The sequence below is a fragment of the Leuciscus leuciscus genome, assembly GCF_965113295.1.
Source record: "Leuciscus leuciscus genome assembly, chromosome: 15".
Lineage (NCBI taxonomy): Eukaryota > Metazoa > Chordata > Actinopteri > Cypriniformes > Leuciscidae > Leuciscus > Leuciscus leuciscus.
In genome coordinates this window covers 40,979,568-41,003,031 of record NC_138739.1, presented here as the reverse complement: position 1 = coordinate 41,003,031, position 23,464 = coordinate 40,979,568, and the positions used below count along the sequence as shown (strand labels likewise).

At 39.6% G+C, this 23,464-nt stretch overlaps 1 protein-coding gene and 1 long non-coding RNA gene across 6 annotated transcripts; one reads left to right on the top strand and one right to left on the bottom strand.

Moving 5' to 3' along the window:
- The first annotated feature begins 771 nt into the window (after positions 1 to 771).
- LOC309475381 lies at positions 772 to 5,003 on the top strand. Its single transcript, XR_014197626.1, has 2 exons — positions 772 to 2,264; positions 2,354 to 5,003. It is a non-coding gene; the product is annotated as an uncharacterized lncRNA (long non-coding RNA).
- On the bottom strand, positions 4,862 to 23,418 carry acy1 (aminoacylase 1). Of its 5 annotated transcripts, none has more exons than XM_082138137.1 (16): positions 23,135 to 23,310; positions 17,259 to 17,402; positions 15,485 to 15,549; positions 15,300 to 15,404; positions 15,131 to 15,225; positions 13,595 to 13,671; positions 12,708 to 12,797; positions 12,382 to 12,438; positions 12,035 to 12,108; positions 10,726 to 10,775; positions 10,493 to 10,637; positions 10,342 to 10,410; positions 6,792 to 6,871; positions 6,652 to 6,712; positions 5,518 to 5,684; positions 4,862 to 5,487 (listed from the first exon to the last, which is right to left on the bottom strand). In XM_082138137.1, the coding sequence occupies exons 2-15, from the start codon at positions 17,386 to 17,388 to the stop codon at positions 5,520 to 5,522; spliced, it is 1,263 nt and encodes a 420-aa protein (XP_081994263.1). In that variant the 5' UTR covers positions 17,389 to 17,402; positions 23,135 to 23,310; the 3' UTR covers positions 4,862 to 5,487; positions 5,518 to 5,519. The 5 variants fall into 5 exon arrangements, with proteins under 5 accessions (XP_081994263.1, XP_081994264.1, XP_081994265.1 ...); XM_082138138.1 differs by having other exon boundaries at positions 4,862 to 5,473; XM_082138139.1 differs by having other exon boundaries at positions 4,862 to 5,469.
- Between the last annotated feature and the right edge of the window lie 46 nt (positions 23,419 to 23,464).

The window sequence follows — 23,464 nt, the reverse complement described above, 5'->3', positions numbered from 1 at the left end:
CTGTGCTCTAGGCCAGTGTTTCCCAACCCTGCTCCTGGAGGCACACCAACAGTGCACATTCGGGATGTCTCTCTCATCTGACCCACATATTTCTGGTCTTGGAGTCTCTAGTAACGAACTTATGAGTTGATTCAGGTGTGATTGATTAGAAAGAGTTGGAAAATGTGTAGTGCTGGTGAGCCTCCAGGAACACTACTCTATAGCAGGGGTGTCCAATCCTGCTCCTAGAGGGCCACTGCCCTTCCGAGTTTACCTCCAGCTTACCTCCACATCTGAACCAGCTAATCAAGGCATTCAGGATCACTAGACAATTCCTGTCAGGTGTGCTGGAGATAAACTCTGCCAGAAGGCCTCCGTGAGCAGGATTGGACACCCCTGCCCTAGAGTAGTGTTTCCCAACCCTGTTCCTGGAGGCTCACCAACACTACACATTTTCCAACTCTTTCTAATCAGTCACACCTGAATCCACTCATAAGTTCGTTACTAGAGACTCCAAGTCCAGAAATAGAGGGGTCAGATGAGAGAGACATCCAAAAATGTGCACTGTTGGTGTGCCTCCAGGAGCAGGGTTGGGAAACACTTCAAATGCACACATACGGACCTTCCCTTTCAGAATAATGAGTTTCATTTTGTGTCAAACAAGGGTATAATTTTGAGTTTCTCCAATCCTTTTCTGGAGACTGAAATGTTGACAGGAGTGCTACTCTGGACTTTTTAGGTCTTTCCAGAGCTGAGATACAGCCATGTCACTTGCAATTTATTCCAGTATTCATTGATGGTCATATCTTGGTGGACACCAAGGAATGTGCAAAATTGGACAACCATCTTTATGTTGTAGGGAATTTAAGGAAATCTTACTGTCTAAGGCATCTTAATGTGGCAGTATGCTATCAAAAGCTTAATACAACGCCAATTATGGCAGTAAATAGATTACGCCACCCCGGAAATTGGCCGGGGACCCACAGGTACATCAAGTACACAAAGCAGATACGTAGTGGCTGAGTCAGATAACAGACAATGATAAAGTGTTTCACACAATTTATTCCTCCAAACACCATACAATAAAATACAAAACTGGTCTATTTTAATATGCAAACATTAAAATGAATGCATCAGCCATAGAACATGTTACACACACAATTTTACCACTTCAGAATTGGGGGATTCGTCTTGCCTATCCAATAAACACAGCAACTACTCGTGCTCTCTCACCACACAACACCAAACCACTTTGAAATCAGGACCCAGAATTACATGCTTAGTAAGATGTCAGTCTCATTTCCTTTTAAATCCGCGGAACGTATCATATCCGCCCATAATAACTATAATGGTTGATCGCATCACCACATTAAGATTAAAGAAGCCATGTGGACATGTATAATAAGTGCAAGGAAATCATTGCTGAACTGATCAAGGTACCAATGGCATCCATCTTGGATCTGCAGGAGGAGGAGAGCCAACTCTAGGAGCTGGACAGGCTAAAGGACCAGCGTGTACTCTTGAGGGGGAGGAAGATGAGCAATGTGCTACGGAGAGCTGGCTCTTGAAATCACAGCTGCTGAGGAGTCAGTCCCGGCCAAATGCGATCCCAGGAATTCTTGGAATCACTTACAAATGGAGTGTCCACTTCCAATTTTCACAGAGACAGAACGCTCAGAATGTTTTGTGTGCAGATCGCCTGGAGGACAGTGACTTGCAAAAGCTGCAGAATAGTTTTTATTGCAGGCTGACCGCCTACCTGTCTTCCAAAACATAACAATCGAGGAGGTAGAGCGAGATCAAATCTCCCAGGGTGATGTCTTCTTGAAAGGTGAGTGTTTTCCTCTCTTTTGCAGCTCAACAGCACCAGATTTTGCTGATATTGCTGTTGCGGTTTGTTTTACCGTGTCAGCAGATTTCTTTGCACAAGATGAACCCGTTTTTCAGGCAGATCACATGACCCTCAAACCAAAGGAGTTCTAATGGTGCCAGGATTTTCTGAAGCGGCAGGAAAGGCTGACAAGCTTCTCCTTCACCTTCAGAATCTGTAAGAACTGAAATAACTTCTTACAGGAGAGCTGAGAGTTCCCTGAATGTTCGACATTCACCACCATTAGCAACTCACGGAAGTGGTCAAGTTTCTGTGACCTTTTGTGGGCTTGCTTGTGACTTTTTGTGTTTATAATCCTGTTGTTTCTTTTTGGCTCTCATTCTAGGTGATCTAGGTCCATAATCCCAAAGATGGTGGAAAATCTCTCAATTCATGACCCAGACAGTAACATAGTGTCAGCCAAGATCCGGGAGTACAAGAGTACATGTAGATTCAATGCGTACCAGACGTGGGCTGGATCTGGGCTGACACTATGTTGGGAAGGCCAGTTCAGTCTGCTCCTCTTTGACTTCAGGCAGCACCAGTCTGGAGGAGATGGGAGTCAAACACCAGGAGTTCACAGATGAATTAGATGAGGTAAAGAGATCTCCTCCGAATGTATTTTGTACAAGTTAGCACGACTGCTGTCTCCTCTCCCTTTTTTCTTGATTCTACATGACTCTAAGGCAGTGTTTCCCAACCCTACACTACACATTTTCCAACTCTTTATCAATCACACCTGAATCAACTCATCAGCTCGTTAGTAGAGACTCCAAGACCAGAAATATGTGGGTCAGATGAGAGAGACATCCAGAATGTGCACTGTTGGTGTGCCTCCAGGAGCAGGGTTGGGAAACACTGCTGTAAGGAGCCGTCAGTAGCCCACTCTTCTCAAGACAGCACTCTAAAAACTCTCAATTCATGCCAAACTTGGAAGAGAGAGAGGCAACTCTTTTGTAATCGGGTTTGTGGACAAACCAGTGTACAACGGGGATCATCAGAGGTCAAACCTACTATTGCCCATTCAATAAATTAGAAATGGACAGACTTACTTGCAGTTTATTTACTGGGCTTCTGATAACAGGTTTATGGATGTGAACATTAACCAACTTTTTGATCTTTGTCAAATAAAATGCAAATGGACAGCCCACTCATATTTGGCATATAATGGCAGTGTCCACCAACCAACCGTTTTGTCCCATTAGAATACATTTACGAGTTCAGACTAACATATAATCAGATATAGTATAAAATATGCAAATGTGCCGCGTTGTCTGAGGAAAGGGTTTGGCCTGAAACCAGAGCAGTTCCCCAATCCCAGGATGGGACAGTAATAATTGAGATTGAGGAGTTGTGGTTGAGGGAGGGATGCTGGAAAAACAGAACAGAGGTACGTCGGCTCTATATATAAGCTTCCCCTTGCGCTGATTGGATAGATTATCTGAACGTGCTCCTGCCGAACGTTGTTAATAACTGTTTTGATTGACTTAGCATCTTATCTCTTCGACTTCCCCACAGTTGCTGACGGGGTCTTTGTATTAATGGGACCTACCCCAGTGGTTAGTCATAATTTCATCAGATTCTTTGTGATGCTTTTCAGTAGACACAAAACATGGTTTTTCGTTTGCTTTACAGAAGTGAAGAGTAAAAAGGGGAAGCCATGTCTCTTCAAATCAGCAAAGGACATGTAGGATATTGCTGGATACTGTTGCTTGTTGTCCTTGCACCCTAAAAGGCCATGCTTCGACAATAAACTGATTACCATAAACAACAAATGTATTTTTCTAGGGAGAATGGCATGAACATGGGATACATTGTTGTTTGTTTGTTAATTTAGCTGGATGGCTTTGAATCAGTGGCCTCAAACTCAGCTCCTGGAGGATCACTGTCCTGTAGAGTTTAATTACACACATCTCTAGAAACTTCCGAGCAGGCGAGTTTGAGACCACTATTATTAGTATTTATTGGATTTTTAAAAAATTGTGATAGCAGATATTCCTGCTGGGCTTATTGTAATGAGCAGCCGCCACAATAAACACAGAAAAGAAGACTACAGTGCGCTTTTTAGGTGTAAAGATATATTTGACCCAAGATGTTCTTCTAAACATAGAAGTCAGATATCATGAGGAAAAGAAAGTAACCTTAAAAGAAAAGTGTGAGATTGGATTTATAGAGGAGTTGCAAATTTAAAAATTCTACGTAATTTACATATTTATTGTTTCTAACATTATGTTGACAAAACAAAACAAAGAAAAGGCACATTTTTTCCTGGTCAAATGCCACCACAGAGTGAACAGCATGCTGGGATACCGCGTCTCACGGCGCCCCCTTTAGGCTGCATTAGGATTTGGGTCGCCACATACTATTTTAAAGCTTAGACTTAATTAACTCTCTTATCATCTTCAGATTTATATCATGATTGACTGTAAAAAAGAAAAGTCCATCTATCCATCCATCCATCTCACAAAAATCTGTCCTACGGCATCACAGAAAATACTTATTACTGTTTATATGATATTACTGTTATTACTACCCATCCCAGGGTAGATTTTTTATTAAAAACAAACAGATAAAACGGTTTTAATCTTGTGAATATCACATTAAAACTGTACTGGAAATGTTTAATCAAAAGTGTTAGAATATTTGTTCACCAAGAGCATGTTTGAGATCAACATGTGACGTGTGACGGGACATTACAAATATTTGTATTGCTTTGTGTTGTTTTATTGTGTGTTGTTTCCAATCAAGCTATAATAAATACTATATATCTATAGAATATATATTAAAATATATCAATCCATCCATCTAATAGTAGCCTTTGCCCATGATGAAATATGGAAACGATAAAAAGTTGAATGTAGGCAATTGTGGAAGACAATAATAATAATAATTGGCTAATAATAGTGCATTTGAAAACAAAATATTAATGTCATAACACCAATTCCAAAACACACTGGTTTAATATAATGCAATAATATAATACACACATAATAATGTCCGACAGAGTTGATATATGGTACCTCTTAACTTCTGTTTATTCAGGAGGGCAAAGTAGCACCAGTCAACCACAGAGATTCTGACTTGAAAAATCATAACCCATGAAATGTGACTCAGTATAATTGTGTATAATTATTATTGTGTGGCATCATAGTAATCAACGACCCACACACAGTTTCAGTATACATAACTATAAGATTGCATCCAAGTCATTTGTATTAAAAAATATAATGCATCTATGGCAAGCACAGCTATATGGTTTGAGTCTCTGAATTCATTTCCTTATTTCATTAGATGTACGAGACACAAACTGACTAACTTAAAGGAATAGTTTGCTTCAAAATCATCATTTATAAACGGTATACGTAATTTTCATTTTAAAGTGAACTGTTCCTTTAAGAGAGTTACATTAATACCATTTATGAATTAAAACAACTCTTAATAGCAGCTTCTAAATGTGCAGACAATTAAGACTTAAAATCATATCTAAGACATTAATGAAGGGAAGGAACTCCTGAGTTAATTAAAGAGAGTTCATTATATGGGATCAGCCCGATCTTTGGTGTTACGGCGGCAGATGTATTTGTCGATATGTGTGAAGCAGCTGTGTGTGTGTGTGTGTGTGTGTGTGTGTGTGTGTGTGTGTGTGTGTGTGTGTGTGTGTGTGTGTGATCTACACTTCTCCGCTCAGAGGAGCCACGCTGGCGAGGGCGGGCACCAGACGCTCGTACACCTGGACGCCCCGCAGAAACACCTGCTCGTTCAAGTACTCGTTGTGATCGTGAAGCAGGATGGGGGTGAGGTTCATCGGAGAGAAGCCGATGGCAGGAAGACCCACCTACAAAAACACACAATTCACCTGTTACACAACAACACTGTCATTCGCTCATATACACTACCACTCAAAAGTTTGGGAACGGTAAGATTTTTATGTTTTTAAAAGTCTATTCTGCACACCAAGGCTGCATTTACTTGATTAAAAAAAATAAAAAAATAAAAAAATAATTTATAGTGAAATATTATGACACTTTAAAATGACTGTTTTCTATTTTAATATATTTTAAAATTTAATTTATTCCTGTGATCAAAGCTGAATTTTCAGCATCATTACTCCAGTCTTCAGTGTCACATGATCCTTCAGAAATCACTCTAATATGATGATTTGATGCTCAAAAAACTAAATTATTATTATCAATGTTGAAAACTTTTTTTTTTCAGGATCCTTTGATGAATAGAAAGTTTAAAAGAACAGCATTTATTTTAAATAGAATATTTTCTAACATTATAAATGTCTTTACTGTCACTTTTGATCAGTTTAACTCATCATTGATGAATAAAAGTATTGATTTCTTTTGATTTCTTTCCCCCAAAAACATAAAATAAAAATTCTTACTGCCCCCAAACTTTTGAACGGTAGTGTTTAATGTTACAATAGATTTCTATTTCAGATAAATGCTGTTCTTTTGAACTTTCTATTCATCAAAGAATCCTGAAATAAAAATGTTTGCAACATTAATAATAATCATAAATGTTTCTTGAGCATCAAATCATCATATTAGAGTGATTTCTGAAGGATCATGTGACTCTGAAGACTGGAGTAATGATGCTGAAAATACAGCTTTGATCACAGGAATAAATTACACTTTAACTATATATTCACATAAAAAACAGCTGATTTACATTAGAATAATATTTCACAATATTACTGTTTTTACTGTATTTTTAATCAAATAAATGCAGCCTTGGTGAGCAGAAGAGACGTTCGTCAGGTTCTTCGTTCTTGCAGACAGAAGTGAAACACTTACTTCCCTCATGAAGCGACTGTCTGTGGCAGCAGGGAAGATTTCCTTTTTCAGAGTCACGTTCCTGTCATGAGACGGACAGAGTCACATACACATGTTCAACTAAAACACACATGCTCACGCGCTCAGTGTGTGTCGCTCACATGGCTGTGCAGGCGGAGCTGAACGCGTGCCACCAGGGGTCACTCTCCTCCGTCGACGTGAAGTTCTGATCCATGTGTTTCTGAAGAGTAGAAGAAGAAAACAACAGATATGAAACCAAATCATGTGGACAAACAGATTTTTTCTTCATGCATATATACATACATACATTTACACACACATATATATACAGTGCAGGCCAAAAGTTTGGACACATTACTATTTTTTATGTTTTTGAAAGAAGTTTCTTCTGCTCATCAAGCCTACATTTATTTGATCAAAAATACAGAAAAAAAATGTTATATTGTGATATATTATTACAATTTAAAATATTTGGTTTTCAATTTATTATACTTTAAATGATAATTTATTTCTGTGATGCAAAGCTGAGTTTTCAGGATCATTACTCCAGTCTATCACATGATCCTTTAGAAATCATTCTAATATTCTGATTTATTATGAGTGTTGGACACAGTTAATATATATTTGATGAATAAAAGGTTAAAAAGAACTGCATTTATTCAAAATAAAAAAATATTTTCTAATAATATAAATCTTCTTTACTATCACTTTTTTATCAATTTAGCACATCCTTGCTGAATAAAAGTATTGATTTATTTCAAAAAAAGAAAGAAAAAAAATGACTGACCCCAAATGACTGACCAGTAGTGTATATTGCTGTTACAAAAGATTTCTATTTTTAAAACATTTGCTTCTTTTTTATTTTTTTTATTACTTTTTATTCATCAAAGTATCCTAAAAAAGTATCACAGGTTATGAAAAAATATTAAGCAGCAGAACTGTTTCCAACTTTGATAATGAATCATCATATTAGAATGATTTCTAAAGGATCATGTGATAGACTGGAGTAATGATCCTGAAAATTCAGCTTTGCATCACAGAAATAAATGATAATTTAAAGTATAATAAATTGAAAACCAATTATTTTAAATTGTAATAATATATCACAATATTACATTTTTTTTTTTTCTGTATTTTTGATCAAATAAATGCAGGCTTGATGAGCAGAAGAAACTTCTTTCAAAAACATTTAAAATAGTAATGTGTCCAAACTTTTGGCCTGTACTGTTATATATATATATTATTATAAAAAATAGGGCTGTCGATTTGACGTGATTATTTAATAAATTAGTTATGAGAAAAAATTAAGTGTTGAAATGAACGCATTGAACGCACCCGCCCCAGACCTACATAGGTCCTCTAACATTTGATACAGTTGATTAGTGATGAACATGAAGCAGGACAACAGCTCACTGTGTGATGGAGCCTATACAATTAAGTTATAAAGCCCCTAAAATACAAGAAATCAGGGCAAAAATGACTCTATGAGTTTTTGTTTCATATTTATATCATAGTGAAGCAATATCACACGAGTAACAAGCGCAATATCACACAAGTGATGCTTTTGTCCCGAATAGCACGAGCGCAAATGTGATATTGATTTTATACAACAGTTCAATAAATAAATAAGTTAATATTGTGTAATATTTTACAGACATAATATTGTCTGCTTTTGCTAAATGAAAATATGATTCGTTTCTGAATGAATCCGGGTTGAGCGAATCAATCGGGTGAACCAATGATTCAATGACTCGTTCATAAAGAGAGCCATTTACTTCATTACTGAATGAATCAGCTGTTTGAATGAATAAATAAATGACTTACTAATTTAAACATTTATCACCGCCATCTACTGACAGTTTTAGTTTCTTATTTGGAGTATCATTTCATTAAAAAATATATATATTTCATTTACCAAGCTACTTTTTGTAGTCTATCTGAGATTTCCCCAGTTAACACAATAATGACTTTAAATGATCTTTTGGAGGTAATTTCTCAGCCAAATTTGATGTGCGATAAATTTGCGATTAATTGTATATATTATATGCTATTATAAAATATATATATATTGATCTAAATACATTAAATAAATGAATTATTTCAAACATATTAAAATAATGAAAAATACAGTTTCATGGGCATTAAGAAATATTTATGGCCACAACTTCTCAAATCACCAATCAAACCATCGTGCTTATATTACTATTTCAACTTTTGACAAGGCTTTGTCAAGCCAACATTTGAAGCGTCTTCACTTGTGTTTGCATTTGATGAGATATGTGTGTTCACTGATTTTTTTTTTAATGCAAGTTTATGTAATAATAACATCATTCCAGCTAATGTCAAAGGTAAATTATCCAACGGTTCTACGATACGTTTACATGGCAACCATGGGCCCTATCTTGCACCCAGCGCAATTGACTTTGTACACCGACGCATGTATCATTCCTATTTTGCACCCGCGCACAGCGGACTTTTCCCTCCACAGACGCACGTCGGTAAACTAGGGAATGAACTTGCGCTCCCGGAGGCGGTTCAGCGCAAAGAGGCGCGTGTTCCGGCGCAAACGTTCCCTGGTGCTATTTTGCAGTTTCAGAAAACAATTTCGCCACTGACCAGGAGAAACCTAGTCTAAAGTCAGTGGAGCGTTTACAGTGGCGCGTTCAGATGCTATTTTAAGGGCGCATGCTTGGCCATAATCAATGTAGCGTGTGCACAACGCACATACACTTTGCTTCTCTCATCTACACAGAAGCAGCAGTTTTCATTTTTGCAAATCATACATAATTACAAGGAAAAAATATTACCACACGAGGGAAATCATTGTTGTGTCCATGAAGATGTGAAAAAATAGGCATAAATCTAGCTTACACATTTACCCAAATTATTATACGCCTGTTTAACCGAAGCTAATTTGGGTGTGTTTCTCCATCCCCATACAATGTCACTTCTCTGTGTTCGGTCGGTCTCCTCGGCTGTGAACCGCTCCTGGCAAATCCGCCGTTATAATAGCAATCCGCCATGGAACAAGCGCGTCTGCTCTTAAAGGGAATGTGAGATGATGCTCTGATTGGTTTATTTCACGTTACGCCCAAACCACACCTATGAGTAATGAAGCTACTTCAGACCAACCCATTTTAGATTTGCGTCGGGCGCAAGAGTCATTTATCCCGCCGGTATAATAGCAACAGCGCGAGATCCGCCCACAAAGTTACTTGCGCTTCACGTTTGATACTTGCGTTTCAGATCGTTAAAATAGGGCGTATTTTAACGAAACTTTGCGTTTTTCGTGCACAGACGACAACATTGTCAAAACGATCCCCGTTCACACGGATCCGTGAAAACGATTAAAAACGCTGTATTATCCATGCCAGGCCAGTAGGTGGCGACGTCACTTTGTAAAGAAACACAATAGACTGAACACGTAATACACATGCGCATGACGTCACCGTATTCACAAAATCTAGTTTGTGTAGTTTACAAAGAGACGATAAAACGGTATCGTTTTCAAAAACTTGAAACGCACACTTTTTCAGGCCCTCAAAACGCAGTTGTCGTGTAAATAAACGGCCAAAACGCATACAAAGTTTCGCGTTTTTAATTGGAAACGTGTCGCCCTCTTAGTCTCCTGGCGGACACATGAAAGGCCAGTTGAATCTGTTTCATGTTGTGTGTAAAAATAAATCAGACCTGTGCAAAATCATACGTCACGTCTTCCCCAGCTTCTCGGCACCAGGCTTTTATCTTCTCTTCAAACTCCTGCAGAATGACCAGAACCACGAGTGACAATCAGTTCAAAGCAAATCAACTTATGCACAGGTCCAGATGTCCAGATACACACCGGCAGGTTCACGGTGGGCGGGATCCTCAAGTCAAAGCTCACGTCCATCTCTGCAGGAACCACGTTATAAGCCACGCCCCCTTTCACCATGGTCATGTTGATGGTGGTGACGTCACCCAGAGTGAAGCACTCGCTGATGTTCAGCCTGCAAATCACACAGACGGGTGTATTTCCACATTTACCAGCTCTCCTGTAAGCATCTGCTGAAAAGTCGACCTGTGAATAAAGCTCACCGCTGTTTCTCTTTCTCTCTGAACTCCAGGAAGGAGTTAATAACTCGTCGCTGTGACACAGCAGAGACACATCCATCACAAACAGGAACAAACCTCATGATTTTAGCTCATTTGTATAGTTTCTCACAATTTTAAACAACTTTATGCCTTTCATTCGTTCATAAATCCTGCTGATTTCTTAAAAGTGAAGATATTTTGTGTAGTTTCTCAGTTGCTGTGAGTTCTGAACATGAAAACTGCATCCGCAACTATTACACATCCTGAACGTGTTTTTTAAAGTAGTTTTAGACAGAATATAAAATTACAATTGTTTCCAATATTCAACACCCATTTGATGCAGATATCACTTATTTTATGCTTATTGATGCAGAAAATCTTCCTTTTACTGTGTGTTTATGGGTAATTTAAAGTATGAATTACACCACAGTTGAAAAGTTTGGGGTCTGTAAAGGCCCGTTCACACACCAAGTATAACGATAAGCCCTTAAAATCTGAAAGTGATTCTGACGATATGGTTCCTCTATACAGTTATTGTTATAGCTGTGATGTGAACTCTGCTATTTTTCTATATTTTGAACCATATCTTTATAGTTATCAGCATAGCTATCATTCTTGGTGTGAACGGGCCTTAAGATTTTAAACATATTTTTGAAAGAAGTCTCTTCTGCTCACCAAGGCTGCATTTATTGGATCAAAAATGCAGTAAGAACAGTAATACTGCGAAATATTATTCCAATGTAAATCAGCTGTTTTCTATGTGAATATATTAGTAAAGTGTAATTTATTCCTGTGATCAAAGCTGAATTTTCAGCATCATTACTCCAGTCTTCAGTGTCACATGATCCTTCAGAAATCATTCTAATATGATGATTTCATGATCAAGAAACATTGATTATTATCAATGCTGAAAACAGTTGTGCTGCTTCATATTTTTGAGGAAACAGTGATGCATTAATAAACAGAAAGGTTAAAAGAACAGCATTTATTTTAAAATCTTTTGTAACAAAGTTTTTCCAACTTAAAACATCCTTGCTGAATAAAAGTATTAATTTCTTTCAAGAAAAATCTTACTGACCCCAAACTTGAACAAATATATATATATATATATATATATATATATATATATATATATATATACACACACACACACATTAATATACTGTCATTCAAAAGTTTTTCATTTCTTTTTTCATTCTTCTTAAAAGAAATAGAGAAAATTGACGACTGGCATTTTTCTTTTCAATCACTTCACATGCACTGCAACTAGAGCCTCCAGTGTTTGGTCACATGACACTCTGAACACACTCACTAGTTTCTCTGCTGCTGTGTTCTCCACAAACCTGGAGCCGTGACCTGGACTTCCTGGACAGCGAACTGTGATCCCTGCAGCACAGAGCGCATGTTTACTGACACACACACACACACACACACACACACACACACACACACACTCACGCACGGACACACTCACTCACACACTCACTCACACACTCAATCACGCACACACTCACTCACACACACACTCACTCACACACACACTCACTCACACACACACACACTCACTCACACACACACTCACTCACACACACACTCACTCACACTCACTCACACACACACTCACTCACTCACGCACACACTCACACACACGATACTCACACCAGGGGTTTCTCTCTCCGTAGAAGACAGTATAAGCATTAGTTGGGTTTGCCAAACCTGTGAACAAATCAGACAGGCAGAAAGTCTCCTTAATGTTGTTGCGTTCTTGTTTAAATGTAGTTTATACAGTAAACTGTATGCAGATTGAATTGCACACACTGGTACAGTTGTGTGTTTGAATGCACTGTCGTCACTGTTTCTAGAGATGAGCATGAGGTTGTGTCAGAACTAAAGCAGTGTAGCTGTATATAACTACCTCACCCCTCGCTATCTACATGTCAGAGTGACTACAGGAACTAGAAGACTGAATCCACAGCACTGTTTACCTTCATCAAGGGCAAAACCGATGTTCAACTCCTCAAATTCAGGCTGCTTCACAAACGTCTCCATTCCCTTGTGACCGCCGACCTCCTCGTCTGTCGAGAACATGTGAAAAACACCACGGGTTAGTTTCCTCAGTCAGGACAGATGCCATGTTTAAAGGAACAAGCCGACTTTTTGGGACTTTAGCTTCTTCACCGTATCCCCCAGAGTTAGATAAGTCCATACACACCCTTCTCATCTCCGTGCGTGCCGTAACTCTGTCTGACGCACCCACCGCTAGCCTAGCTTAGCACAAACACTGGAGGTAAATGGCTCCAGCTAGCATACAGCATATGAGAATATAGTTCCCAGTATGTATACGGTTAGAAGATGGCTGTGTCTCATGTGACCTTGTTATTTGTACACGCTGTGACTATACAAATCACAACATGTAAAAAGGAAAATGTTGGCGTTATTTTGTCACTTATTGGGAGCCGTATGCTAGCTGGAGCCATTTACCTCCAGTCTTTGTGCTAAGCTAGGCTAGCGGTGGGTGCGTCAGACAGAGTTACAGCACGCACAGAGATGAAGAGGGTGTGTGTGGACTTATCTAACTCTGGGGGATACAGTGAATAAGATAAAGTCCCAAAAAGTCGGCGTGTTCCTTTAATGAAAATGATTATGTGAGGGATAAACACACATTCTGGTAGATAAGATTGTGTTGTTGTGTGTTTTGGAGTCGATCAGCCAATGAGGAATTGGTATTACATACATATGCACTATAAAACAATAATGGTTCTTTATTGACATCTTTGGTTCCATGAAGGAAATATGAGCACCGGTGTGTAAAATTAAAAAGGAGCATTAGTTTGATCACTCAGTTTCTCAGAACACGTCGATGAGGTCTGACCTGGGACAAACGTTAAATGGATAGTGCGGGAAAACCTCTTCCCAGATGCCTTCAGTCTGCGAATCGCTTCAATGTACCTGAGGGCAAAATCAGGACAGAATCAACTCTATATGCAAATTAGAGAACAAATTAATATTCTTTTCAGACATTGCTTGGTCTTATCTAATTAAAACACAGCAGATGATCAAATGTTTCTGACTAAGCTAAGCTTTTAAGCTAATCGGGCGTCAGATTTGGCACAGACCTTCAGACAGTTCACACTCAGCAGGCTTTGTTTTTTTAAGTGATTGGTCGGATTTGCAGATATAAACGCCTCTGATTTACACTGACAGAATGTTCTCACTCCATGTCATGTGATTGGTCATGTGAATTCGGTTTGGTGTGAAAGTGACTTCAGTGTGAGTTGTGCTTCATTCAACACTACACTATTGACAACAGACCATTTTTGCTGAGGAAATTTCGTTGAAATTTTGCTAATGTGACCACAACTCTTGAAGCTGAATAGACCGAAGATCGAAGTCAAAGAAGAAAGAGAGAAATATGGCCTGTACAATCTTCAAACGTCCATGTTTTTACACTATCCTAAACTTTCAGACAATGCTTTGTAAGAAATTTTTAAGTGGTCTTATTACACGGCTCTGGGGAATACTTGATTCTGATTGGTCAATCGCGCCATCCAGCGGCATGTTATTCCCAGATAACAACCGCTCAAAACAGGACGTTTTTTCGTGGAAGTTTTGCATTTGGTGAGCTAATAAAATATTAAAACGCAGTCGAATCAATATTTTGTGTAAAGTTATTTAAGTATTGTGGCCTCGCTCTCTCTTGTTTCACACAAACGCAGCTGCTGCCATTGTGTGACTATTGTTCTGTACACTGTTGGATTATAATATACAAACAGGTATGATTTTAAAACAGTTTAATCTGAAATTAATATCTCTAATCTCCATAATTATTTATGTGGCTCCGCTTCGCTCTGGGGTCCTCATCACCCTGTCGGGGGTTTATTCTGAGATAACAACCGGCTGGATGTACATTATCCCTACTTCTTCTAGAACAGGTTTTCCTGTGGATTATTTCCCCCATATTCTCCATTGTTGCAGCTCCTCTCTTCCCAGTCTGTCAGTAACGCTCTGTTTAGTTCCTGTCTCTATGAAGCCCCTCCTTCTGAAAAGCACACTGTGCTCTGATTGGTCGGCTGGATCAGTGTGTTGTGATTTGTCGAGCACTTCGAGTGTGTTTGGGAAATGTCCCGCCCCTTACCATAACCGCCAGTTTCAACACACTACTAACTAACTCAACCAGGCCCCACCCCTTTATTCTGCATATTAATTATTTAAATGAGGAATATTGTGACGTGTTCGTTCCTGGAAGAAACTCAAAACTACAATGGAGTTCAGAAACAGTGACACTGATATAGAGAAGAACTCCTCAATGGAGGGACTTTTCATGCTCAAACAGCAACATTACACACTAAAGAAAGATGAACAGGAAAAAAAACATAATGGATGCTCTTTAAGTTGGTTTCAAACTCACTGTATCGTGACACTTTTCATATCCTGAGACCCTCTGCCATAGATGTTGCCCTCCGCATCTTTCACAGCCGCAAACGGATCATGTTTCCAGTGTTCCTGAAGCACAGACACACAGTCCATGAGTGAGATGGTCTGATGCATGTGGTGATGGGTGTGTGTTACGACCGTACCTCATACACAGGGACAACATCAGTGTGTGAGTTCAGCACCACAGACTTCAGCTCGGGCCTGGTGCCGACCCATGTGATGATGGCCACGACCCGACCGGGACACACCTGAGAGTCAGAGAGGTGTGCATGATGAAGACAGTTACACAGATCCAGCGGGAGGATATCAGTATCACATAAATCATTACCTCCACTTTCTTCATGGGTAGACCGAGCTCGTCCGCCACCCGCTCCAGGAATCTCAAAGCACCATCTGACAATGATCGATGGACAATGGTAAAGATTTACTTCACAGCTCACTTGTACATGATGCTCAGCAACTTCTCATTTGTGATCATAACCAAAGGTTATACTTCATTTAATCATTATCCATCACTTTCAGAGACTTAACTTATTATCATCTTCTCTTTACATTCGACAGTAAAATATTGCACCACTTGACGAACAAAAAAAGTTGGATTTTTCTTTTAATTCTGCTCTCATGCTGTGAAAAACACATTACGGTACGGTCATATTTACAGTTGTTCTGCGGATATTTGTGGGTAAAATCCAGTTATTTCAATAGGAATCCATGAGAATGGGAATGTCATGTCAGGACAGGTTAAAGTTGGTTGAGTAAATGGGCACCAAATTACTAGTGTCCAATTCTCACTCTTAACTACTAGCTTATTATCATACATATAACTAGGATATTGGCTGTTTATTAGTACTTATAAAGCACATATTAATGCCTTATTCTGCATGACCATATTCTACATCCATTAATCCACCAGATACTTAAACTTAACAACCACCTTACTGACTATTACTATCAATAAGCAGTAATTAGAAATGTATTGAGGGAAAAGTCTTAGTTAATAGTTAGTAAATAGTGAAAACTGTTAAACTGTGGCATTATTAAATTTAGTCAAAATGTAACCATAAACAAAATATTTACAAAAGCCGCAGTTGCTGGAATTAAATAGCACAATATAACACAAATTACACTTTATGATGTTGTTACAGTTTAATTACACAAGTACTGAGTAATATTCATTAACTACATGTACTTACTATAGGGCTTGGTTTAGAGTTAGTTACTTAATTATGCAAAATTTACAGTTATTACTATAGTACATGTGACGTGTAACAACGTAACCTTAAAATACATGTAAAATGAATAAATTTTTACAGTTGATTGTATTAGTTTTTACGATTAATAAGTGGCAATATACTGATGTAGAGTTACATTCAAGCTATTTTAAGGCATAAAGACATTTTATTTTCAAGGAAAATTTTTTAAATTGGTCATTTTGCTGATCAAAAAGAGTTTTAAGGGATACAATTATTGACTTTAAATGATTAATGTGTTATAAATATACGTTATATTTCATCTGACAAAACACGGCGATTTGTTGCTCACGTCCAAACCCGTGTGCCTTTCTTTCTTCTGTAGAACATAAAAGATATTTTGAGAATTGTCTGTTTTCTTTGGGGTTTTTCATCCATACAATGGAAGTCAATGGGTACTAAAACTGTTCAGTCACCAACATAGTTCAATATCTACAACAATGTTTGAATATCTTCTTTTGTGTTCCACAGAGGGAAAAACAATACAGGTTTGGAATGATGACATTCTTTCATTATTTGCTGAACTTTCCCTTCAAGACTCTTCTGTATTTCAGCATAACAAACAATTTCGGTTAAGCAGTGAATACTAGTTTATAAATATTCAGCACTTTGAGACCGAGGTCAGAGATCAACTAATGCACTTTGGATGGATGTCATTAGTAATGCGTTACAACACCTTTCAAGGCAAAGCGGCCTGTCTTAAAGCTAGTTATGTGCCTACCTAGACAACATTTCTAGGGTCAGCAGGAATTCCTGGGCAAAGGTTAACTGTAGTCATAAACCTAGATGGTGAAACACTATCAATCTCTGGTTTATTTGTAGGAGAAAGTGAGAAGGTGTCTGCTCAGGTACCGTAGTCGGGCTCGGGGTGGACGGTCCTCAGCCGCAGGTACTCTCTGAACAGGGTCACTGAAGGGTCTTCTGTCCCGGGCCCGTCCAGGACTCCTCCGCCTCCATTCGGTCCATCTTTATCAGGCAACATCCCGCTCCACTGGGCTAAAGGACCAGACCGCTTGTTATTAACATTCACACACATGTTCAGGTCATTTTTCACCCCAGAAATCAAAGTACTGAAAGAAAACGAAGCCTGTTGAAGGGCTGTTTTTCTAACATTATTTTGATGTTTCATTAAAAAGTAATAAATAAAATGTTTGGGGTCAGTTAGTTTTGTTTGTGTGATTGAAATTAATACTTTTATTTAGCAAAGATGCATTAAATTGACCAAAAGGTGCAGTAAAGAGATTTATAGGCTAACTAAATATTTCTATTTCACATAAAATATAATTTTCTTAAATCTTCTTAAATATACGTTTTAAATTACTTTTTACTATTTTTAATTGTAATAATATTTCACAAAATTACAGTTTTTACTGTTTTTGACCAAATAAATGCTGCAATATTTTAAAAACATTACAAAATCTTACTAACCTCAAACTTTTCAACGAGTGAACATTAATTATTACAATATATTAAATTAAATGCATTATAATACAAATTCTCATGTTCACAATGCTTTTGGATTTGTGTGTAATTCTTCCCATTATATTCAAAGGCGATTCATTAGATTCCCGTTACTGTAATGAAATTAGGGATGCACCAATATGAACATTTTGGCCGATACCGATAATTCTTAATATTTGAAAGCCGATAACCGATATATTGGCCGATAAATCTAAATGTTTATATAATTTTTGAGAGACTGATTACAGAAACAAAAGTCTCCCCATTAAAATCCATAACCCAAGCACACAATTATATATAACATCTCATTATAATTTTATGTCGCCTATATGACAGCACGTTGCACTTAACTGTATTTTCTTTTTTAAAGTGATTTCAATTAAATTTCAAGCAATTCAAAACCATCATGTTGAACAGTGCACATCTGACGTGTCTTAACTGGAGGAAATAATCCATAATTTTTCGTCTTTAATATATAGGCTAAATTTTCTTATCGGTCTGATAACGATAACATTAAAAACGAACATAAATCGGCCGATACCGATTTGGTGGCCGATATATCATGCATCCCTGAATGAAATTAAAATCAACACAAATATTACCTTGAATAAATAATTCACACTTTAAGCGGACCTATTATGTCCCTTTTTACAAGATTTAATATAAGTTTCAGGTTCCCCAAAATTTGTCTGTTAAGTTTAATTTATTATACCATGTTGTAAATGTCATTTTTGAGTGGAAGGAAAAACACGCTGTTTTCGTGCATGTATCTTTAAATGCAAATGAGTTGCTGCTCCCTGCCCCTTTTCCAGAGCAGGGCGGGGCCTTTACAGCTCATGCCTCGGATACTCTGCCAAAAACTGTTTGGTTTTGATAATTATCTCGGTAACACTTTACAAGAAGGTTCATAAGTTAACTACATTAGTTAGCATGAACTAATAAGGAACTGCACTTATACAGCATTTATTAATCTTTGTTAATGTTAATTTCAACATTTACTACTACTTTATTAAAATCTTGTTAACATTAGTTAATGCACTGGCAACTAACATGAACAAACAATAAACAGCTGTATTTTTTATAAACTAACGTTAACAAAGATTAATAAATACAGTAACAAATGTATTGCTCATGGTTGTCAAAAAACAGAGGAGAACAGACAGAGGTGATCGTATAAACAAAGTTTATTAATAGTATGCAGGGAACAAACACTGGTCGATGGAAGGGTGGATGTGAAGTTCAAGCAGTTGCACTGTGACTTAGCTGGGTGGAATATGATGATCACAGGTGCAGGTGGTTGAAGGATGGTACAGGCTGAACACACACAACGGCTCGGATCAGACGACAGAAGACGGGCATCCGAAGACGGGTAGTCAGGCAGGGCAAGTCTAAGGCTGGTAACTGGAGTTGTAGCAAAAGATGAGTTTGTAAGTGGTAAGACGAGACCAGAAAATGGTGTGCAGGTTGTGTGTGGTATATATAGTGCAGGTTGATGAGGAGGTGCAGGTGCGTTGAATCAGTAGTCCGGGGAGAGTGAACGACTGGGCGGAGCGTGCTGATCTGGTGACGATGGGCTGATAGATGGTTGTGTCACTGTGACAGTACCCCCTCCTCCATGGGCGGCTCCTGACATCTGGAATGTGCAACGACGGGGTCTCCCTCTGCCTCTGGGAGCTGGACGATTCGGGTGTTCTGAATGGAATTGGGTGAGAAGGGATGGATCTAGTATATCATCGAGAATAACCCAGGATCGTTCTTCCAGCCCATAGCCTTCCCAGTCTATGAGGTACTCGAGCTTGTTATCCCGTCGCCACAACTTGGTAGATGACCTCTTCATCAGCCAATTCAGGAGGAGGAGGTTCCTCATCGCCACCAGATCCTGTGAGGGGAGAAGACAAAGGTTCAGTGAAGGGTTTGAGGAGTGACACATGAAATGATGGTGAACTTTTGCAGGTGGGTGGCAGGTTCAGCCTGTATGTGACCTCGTTGAGCTGCCTCTGCACCGTAAATGGACCTCAAAACGGGGACTCAGCTTACGGCAGGGCAAGGCAGAGATGGATGTCCCTTGTTGAGAGCCATACCTTCTGGCCAGGCTGGTACTGCGGGGTCGCAGTTCCGCGGCTGTCAGCATTTCTCTTGTGTCTCCGCACTGCCCATTGGAGATGCACGTGTACTGAGTCCCACACCCTCTCGCTCTGCTGGAACCAATGGTTGATAGCTGGAACCTCTGACGGCTCGCCTGACCAGGGGAATAACGGAGGCCTCGAATGCAGTAGGCAGGCCCTTCAGAGGGATCAACTTGCAAGCCTTTGAGAAACGGTCAACAGTCGCGATGACGTAAGAGCGAGAGGGTATGTTGACAACTTGGGTGTCCAGAGCCTGGAGAAGTCCATGAGGGGCTGATGAAGGGATGGTGGAACATAAAGCCCCTCAGGACCTCCCGGCGGAGCAAGTTCGGAGCGGGTAGCTTGAGAGATTTGATCGTCGATGGACCACTGGATAGATCATGGCTGGAGGGAGAATAGGTTCTGGATCCGAGGGTTCAGGATCTGACTGGTGAAGGCGAGATAGAGCATCCGCTCTACCATTTTGATTGCCTGGACGGTACGTTACGGTGAAGTCAAAGCAGGTGAAGAACAGGGTCCCATCTAGCTTGACGGGGATTCAAACGCTTGGCTTCACGCAGATACTCAAGGTTCCGATGATCGGTTATTACCTCAAACCGGCGATTTGCTCCCTCCAGCCAGTGTCTCCATTCTTCCAGTGCCAGCTTGATGGCAAGGAGCATGTGATTGCCGATGTGGTAATTTTGCTCCGCCGGGGATTGCTTTTTGGAGAAGGCACATGGATGGAGGCGTGGAGGATCGCCCTGCAGCTGCGATAGTAGCGCTCCGACCTCAGTGGTAGAGGCCGTCTTCAATTCGTCACCTCGACAAATGCAGATAAGGTTATATGCACTCCTCAGGTCTAGCTTCGAGAAGACACAAGCTCCATGTAGTTGTTCCAGGGCTGCCGGGACCAGAGGAAGGGGATAGCTGTATTTAACTGTTTGGGAGTTCAGATGACGGTAATCGATGCACGGCCGCAAGCCTCTGTCCTTCTTGGCCACAAAGAAAAAGCTGGAAGCGGATGTAGATTGATGGATGAAGCGTTGTTGAAATGCCTCCCTGATGTACTCCTCCATGGCCTTCTGCTCCGGGATGGACAATGGGTAAACTCTGCTTTTGGATGATGAGGTGGGCGGAGGATGCGAGACGGGTTGTGATGGAGTGCAGGCTGATAATCGTTGGGAGACACAGTTGGCCTCCTGAATGAAGTTCTCCAACCCCATCGAGTCGTCATACACAACCATGAGTTGGCGAATATCAATGTTGAGTCCTTGGCGAAAGGCTGTCAGAAGGGCGATCTCCCCCCAACCACGAGGTGGCCAGAGTGCGGAACTGAAGCACGTAAGTGCTCACTAGCAGCTTTCATTGGCGCAGGTTAAAAAGCTGATCATGGATGGAGAACTAGAGCATCCGCTCCATGCAACTCTGCCTCTGGGCAGTTTGCCCGAAAACTTCTTTGAAGTGGTCGATGAAGGCGGTGAGTGAAGAGGTGATCTGCGCGTTGGATTGCCACAGGGATTGCGCCCACTGAAGCGCAGGAACAGATAGAAGAGATTTGACAAAGGCCACGCGAGTGCGATCATTAGTGAACTGATGAGATTGCATTTCAAAATATAATGAACACTGAAGAATGAACCCGTTTGCAATCCTCCACCACACCGGTGAATGTCGCTGGTCGGGCCATGGGACCAACACTGGGGTTTGTTGAACTCTGCATCGTTGGTGGTCTGGTCTTCTGTCACACAACTGAAGAGAACAGACGTGATCGTATAAACAAAGTTTATTAATAGGATGCAGGGGACAAATGATGAGGAGGTGCGTGCAGATGCGTTGAATCAGTAGTCTGGGGAGAGTGAACGAGTGGGCGGAGCGTGCTGATCTGGTGACGATGGGCTGATAGATGGTTGTGTCACCGTGACAATGGTTAGTTCATGTTAGTTAATACATTAACTAATGAACCTTATTGTAAAGTGTTACCATTATCTCTATCATGCCCACGCTCATGTGACATTGCAGTTCTTCAGAAAGCTGGATGTCAGACGGAGCGTCCCGTGAGTATTAAACTAAGTTCTCTTTCACGTCTTATCGCGCTTAAACTCTAAAATACACACAAGGTTAGGTCAAAATCACACAAATCTCACATAAACACAGTCTTTAATGTCTGTGAACGTAAACAGCAAGTAAAGAAATTGCATGTGTATATTAGATCTGTGTATTAAAATACTAGCAGCGTCATATACAGTACCTACTGCTAAATATGCTGTTAATATGAACCAAATAACAACAAAAAAAAACACACAAAAAACAGAAAACCACTCACTGCTCTTGACTGAATAACTTAAGTAGCTTTAATAAGAATACATTTCTTACTTGAATACTGCTTTTAAATGAGTTAACATGGTGGACTGTGTACAGCTCACTGAGGGCGGGGTCTATGCTAATCCGTCAGCAGTCGTGGGCGGGGCCTGTACAACGTGATGTCACAAAATCTACAATCTGCAAACAGCTTGTTCTGAGACACTGTTTAAGATTTATTAGGATTAAAAAGAGGATTGGGTTGATTTTTCCCATTATAGGGTGGTTGTGTACAGACTTCCAACAGATTTATTTTCAAACACCATGTAAAAGTAAATTTTGCACATTTTGGGGGATCTAATTTGGGGGATCTAAAAAGACTAATTTTGTTTAAGCAAAATATAATTATTTTCCTTTTTGGGGTTAAATTATAGGACGCAGACATGTTCTTGACAGGTTTTATGAGATTCACCACTCAACTTCCCCATTTACACACCACACAGATTTTACACAGGTTCAGATATTCATGCTTACACGCAATACAAATATTAATTAAGCAGATGTTTTTATTAAAACTGTCGCACTGGTCACTTCTGGTTAGTTCTCCAGTGTTGTCTTTACACCAGCCATAAACACATTCACAATTCATTTAGATTCAAAAGCATGTTCGTGATGACGACGTTGTTATGTTAAACATAACTCTCTTCTAATAACGTCACGAGACGTGTAAACTAATACAGTAAACACAAGTGAGAGCAGCAAAAGAGCCCGATTATTTTATCACTGCGCAACAAATGCAGCCTGTTTCAAATCAGTACGCATTTCTATTGACTGTCGTGTGTTTAATAATATACATCGACTCACCTGCTTTTAGCTCGAGCTCGCAGTTGATTTGTGTCTTAATCAGTGAAGAACAGCTTCACAGAGTCTGTCTTCTTCCGTAACAGATAAGTTATATCCGAAGGTAACTTCTGACTTACCTTTGCTCCAGGGTCCTCGGCTGAACTCGGGTCTTTACTTGTTATTTTACTCGATCATGACACATAACAGGCTCAGAGTCCAGCGTGATGACGTCGGACTGCATATACGTTACGTTACGTTGCTGTATGAACGCGCACGCGCACGTCGCAGGCTAGCGTTATGGTTTTCAGTACAGTAATGTTTGTCTTTCTGATCAAAATGAAATTCCCATGA

Excerpts from the sequence above, each read along its gene's own strand:
- acy1 (XM_082138140.1), bottom strand. The coding sequence starts at position 17,388 with ATGTTGCCTGATAAAGATGGACCGAATGGAGGCGGAGGAGTCCTGGAC. Across the intron at positions 10,776-12,034 it reads ACACAGCAGCAGAGAAACTA|CGACGAGTTATTAACTCCTT; the intron begins GTGAGTGTGTTC and ends GCTGTGTCACAG. Across the intron at positions 6,713-6,791 it reads AGCTCCGCCTGCACAGCCAT|GAACGTGACTCTGAAAAAGG; the intron begins GTGAGCGACACA and ends GTCTCATGACAG.